This window comes from Vigna unguiculata, chromosome 5 (assembly GCF_037176805.1).
Source record: "Vigna unguiculata cultivar grain cowpea cultivar isolate G323 ecotype 2 chromosome 5, ASM3717680v1, whole genome shotgun sequence".
Lineage (NCBI taxonomy): Eukaryota > Viridiplantae > Streptophyta > Magnoliopsida > Fabales > Fabaceae > Vigna > Vigna unguiculata.
The window spans coordinates 14,489,810-14,494,612 of record NC_140796.1 but is presented as its reverse complement, the minus strand read 5'-3'; the positions used below and the strand labels follow the sequence as shown (position 1 = coordinate 14,494,612).

At 32.4% G+C, this 4,803-nt stretch overlaps 1 protein-coding gene across 1 annotated transcript; it reads right to left on the bottom strand.

The window, feature by feature from the left end:
• On the bottom strand, positions 1–2,963 carry LOC114184635 (putative serine/threonine-protein kinase PBL26). The gene is made up of 5 exons (XM_028071951.2): positions 2,412–2,963; positions 1,789–2,000; positions 1,478–1,667; positions 971–1,362; positions 1–844 (listed from the first exon to the last, which is right to left on the bottom strand). The coding sequence occupies exons 1-5, from the start codon at positions 2,524–2,526 to the stop codon at positions 449–451; spliced, it is 1,305 nt and encodes a 434-aa protein (XP_027927752.1). The 5' UTR covers positions 2,527–2,963; the 3' UTR covers positions 1–448.
• Between the last annotated feature and the right edge of the window lie 1,840 nt (positions 2,964–4,803).

Genomic DNA, 4,803 nt, shown 5'->3' with positions numbered 1-4,803 from the left:
TCAGCTTGTACTAATTATTTTTTCTTTTGGTTCATCTAACAAAATACATTTTAACACTACAAAGCAGTAAATTACTTCACACCAGGTTTTCCATTCTACTACTACATAAAAGGATGCACTTTTTATATAACTGGTTTTTGTCATGGTTCATTGAGAATGAAAATGCTACATCATAACAACTTCATAGGGACTCCGAAAAAATTTATCCCAATAGATGATACCAGCGTTCGGAAGTTTATAGAGGGGCCATGGATCATACAACACCAACTCTTTGCAGCGAAAAAGCTCACGATTTTTGTTTTTGTGTGTTGTAGAAACAGCGTTGGAGTTCTGAGTGATGACACATCCTTTTTGTGGTTGGACTTGGGCGAAAAACCAGAGATTTACGTGTATACATATAGTTATATACATAGTAGAGTGAGATTATGAGAATATAAGTGCAGTGGATTTACAAAGATGGAGGAGTTTGACGGTGCGGTGCTTTGTTCCTAGAATTGTTGCCCCATTCGATGGCTTCAGCAACTGCTCTTTGGCGTTCGATGGCAGCGATGTCTTGATCAAGAAGATTGGAAGAGGCATTGGTGGGTTGTTGTTGTTGATCGTGTGATGGGGAGGGCATGGGAACAGGAGATGCTCCTGGGACCTCTTCACCCTTTGGGGGTGTCCCAAGAAAACTAAGGGCAGTCACAACATCACTGATCAAAGGTCTCACTGATGGCTCCTCGTTCAAACACATGGCTGCTACTGCCACTGCTTGGTTCAAGGATCTCACTGGAACCTTTCCTTCAAGAACTGGGTCTGCTAATTCTGAGTATCTGTTTGCCTCCTTGAATATTGGATGTGCCTGTTTCGTTTCATAACAATTAGGCCAAAATCTAACCTCATCACAATCAAACAACATCTATAAACTTTCTTTTCTTTGTTGGTTTTTTGGTGTTGTTTATGATGCCGAAGATGAATAAAAACTCACCCAATTAACGAGATTTTGCTCTTGCGCTTTTCTTGTGTTGTCAATGGCTCTCCTTCCGGTGATCAATTCAAGCAAAACTACTCCAAAGCTGTATACGTCTGATTTTACAGTTAGCTGACCAGTTCTTTGATATTCCGGAGCACAGTATCCGTAAGTACCCATTACTCTTGAAGATACATGAGATTTGTCTCCTGTAGGACCCAACTTTGCAAGTCCAAAATCGGAGAGTTTTGCATTGAATTCTCTGTCCAATAAGATGTTTGATGATTTCAAGTCACGGTAGATCACTGGAGGATTGGCTTTGTCGTGCAAATATTCTAGACCTTTTGCAGCATCCAAAGCTATTTTCATTCTGTGGAACCATTCTAGAGGCTTTTGTCGTGGATCAAGATCTGCAACAAAGTTCAAGGAAATATTTATAATCATGCTGGGAAGTTTTGGAAAGATAAATTTTAGATTTCAACACAAATGACACAACAAAAGAAATAATTAAGGAGAATCTTATACCAAGAAGATGGTCCTCAAGGGATCCCAATGGCATGTACTCATAGACCAATAATCTTTGATCTCCATCAGCACAATATCCAATTAGATTCACCAGATTTTTATGGTGCAAAAGACTCAACATTAGAACTTCAACAAGAAATTCTCTGTTTCCTTGTAATCCATTCCTGTCAAGTTGCTTCACAGCTACTTCCTGTGCATATTTAAATTACAGATGTCAGAGGCATGTTCTTCAAAAGTTCATCGATATCAGCAGAGAAAAAAAACTAATATACTTAATAATATAGCTGCAAAATAAAGGGCCATTGTCCTACCTGGTTGGTTTTTTCAAGTTTTCCTTTGTAAACCCTCCCAAAACCACCTTCTCCTATTAGGCATTCTTGCCTGAAATTCTTTGTGATATTAGCCAATTCCCTGAAGGTGAAGGTTTGAGCAGCAATATTGTGGTTCCCGTTATCTTTATTGACCTCCTTGTTTATTTTAGGTTCTGTTTGATGGTTTGTCTTTGCCTTGCTATTGTGATTCTCTGTAAGTAAAAAAGTTTGCATCAAGAATCCCTCGTGAGATAAACTTTTAGGTTGGATATGTTTTTAATTCTTATATTTAGATTTAAAATTAAAATTTGTATTTGTCTCAAACTTTGATATATTTAGGTCCTCAAACTTAAAATATGTCAAGTTGTATAAACAACTCAAACGTCAACATGAGACTTGTTTGACATATCAAAATAATTTAACATAATTAGTTATGATACTATATTAGTTTGAAACCAAACTGTATCAAAATTTAATATAAAACAAGTTTCAATTTTACATCAAAGTTTAGAGACTAAAAACATATTTAGTGTTAAATTTTTTTTTTTTGTTAAAATCTATATGTAAATGACAAGTATATAATAAAAGTTGATGATTTATATTTGTTGTTCAAATGATTTCACCTTTTTGGGAGTGAGCTGATTCTTTAGGAGAATGAGAAGCAGGCTGATGTACCTTCTTTCCATTGTTAGAATGTTTGGCTGCTTTACTTGATGAAAAACATGAAAAGCAACTCATTTCTCTACAAATACTAAAAACGAAAATTTTAATTTTTTCAAGGAGAAAAAAAAGAAGGACCTTAAGATAGATTCAATTTAAATAAAACCCTAGAGACTCCAAATTTTCAATCCATCAACAGAAGCTTCCTTATCTATTTACCTCCCCGTAACCGCAAAGAAAAACATATTTTACAAACTGAAATGAAAAGAACAGGAGCTCCAAAAACTCTAATTTGGGTTGTTTAAGAAGAAAGTTTTAACAAAGGGGATGAAGAAGAAAACAAATTCTAATGAGGTTCGAGAATAGAAGGACAAGGTATCAAACACAACCCAAATGAAGATCCAAACCCCATCAAAACCCAAATGCCATGCATCTAATGGGGCTTAACAAACCAAAGAAACAAAGAGACACCGTGGAGAGGTGTTTTGGCCAGTATAGGAACAAATTTGGATGATGATATTTTTTTTATGTTCCCACATAAGCTGGCGAGTAAAATGGACAAAAGTTGTAACATTGTCTCGATTTGTATGAGAGAGAAAGAGGAACATAACTAATTCCAACGTGAGGAGTTAAGTTCATTGCGTCGATACACAACACAATTATGTTCCATTATAGAATGAGACAAGACTAAATTAGAGGCAATTGGATCTATATTTTGACATAGTATTATAGGATATAAGATAAATATCATCTTTTCTTGAAATTCTAACTAGAGTTTTGAAAAAAAATATATATATCTTTTAAAACTTTGAGATATCAAAATCACATAAATACTTAATCTAAGAAACCAAATTCAAGTATCAAATGAGACTAGACGCGTATATATACATGCGTAATGAATGTCAATGGGTGATACATACATGTTTTAATTATCTCCTTATTGATAGGTAGGTATAGTATCATATGATATCAGATACATTTTATTTGAGTATTTTAGAAAAATTAAGTGATAAAAAATAAAGTTATTAGTAAGATAAATGTTAATTATTTAAGAGTTATTTATAATTTAAGTTTATATATTGTATATATTTTATTTAGATAAGATTCAAGTTTTTTTATTATATAGGACTGGAATCATTCCTCTACAACTAAAGTCACTGTACACAAGCAAAGGTCATATCAAATCAAGTTAGCTAGCATCATTTTGACCCGCACAAAATAATAATATGTCAATTTAATGTTACAACATGGTATTTATTGTAATCTTAAACCTTCCTAAAATATATATAGCAAGCCTAGCTAAGTAAGGGTACAAATAATAAGGTATATAAAAGGGAAAGGACTACCTTTAGTTTTATATACATATACTTGTCACCTTAGTCATATCATTAACTTGAGCCTCAGAGTGTCTGCAAGTATTTCACCCCCTCCAGTTTAATCAATAGCTACAAAGGATTATCTCAGATATTGGAGTAGGAGCACCTATGATGCATCGATACTTCAACTTAGGTCACATATCCGTGTCCAACACATATCTGTATCCGATACATTAGGATACTTTACCGATACTTATCAATGAAGTTTCTACTTTATAAAATCATAGTAAACTACAAGAAAATATTTGAATAATGATCGATTTTTGTGACAACAAATAATTAGTCACTATATAGTGACCAATTTGGATACCAATTTAAAAACTAAAAATTATTGACAACTAAAATAGTTCCAAAAATTATAATTGATCTCTAAATTGATAAGTAAAATAATCTTTATTATGAATTGTTTCTAAATTTTTCACTAACATTAACTATCAAGGTTTTGACTATCAAAATAATTGGTTTCTAAATTGGTCATTAACATTAGTTACCAAGATTTTAGCTACCAAAATAATTGGTCTCTAATTATAAAATTGGTCTAACATATTTTTTGTTACTAAAATTGGTCATTATTTAAGAATTTTTTTGTAGTAGTACTTTTCTGATAATAAATTATAATTTTTTATGTTGACAACTTTAGTAATATAATTTTAATTTCGACTCACGTAATAACAATCATATATTTATTATATTTTTAAGAATTATTGTATATTTTTTCAATATTCATATATCGTGTATCTATTACGTATCGTATCCTATTATTTTCAAAATAAATGTGTCGACGTATCGGATACGTGTCGTATATGATAAACGTATCGTATCTATGCATCATAGAGGAGCATACATGATCATACAGAACAATTTAACTCCATACAAGAACATTTAGCACTTGATAACGTTATTTTCTGCCTTTTATTGGTGATAAGTTTTGAGAATAAAATCAACTTCTCCATAACTTTTATCTTATTCAATCCTCAAG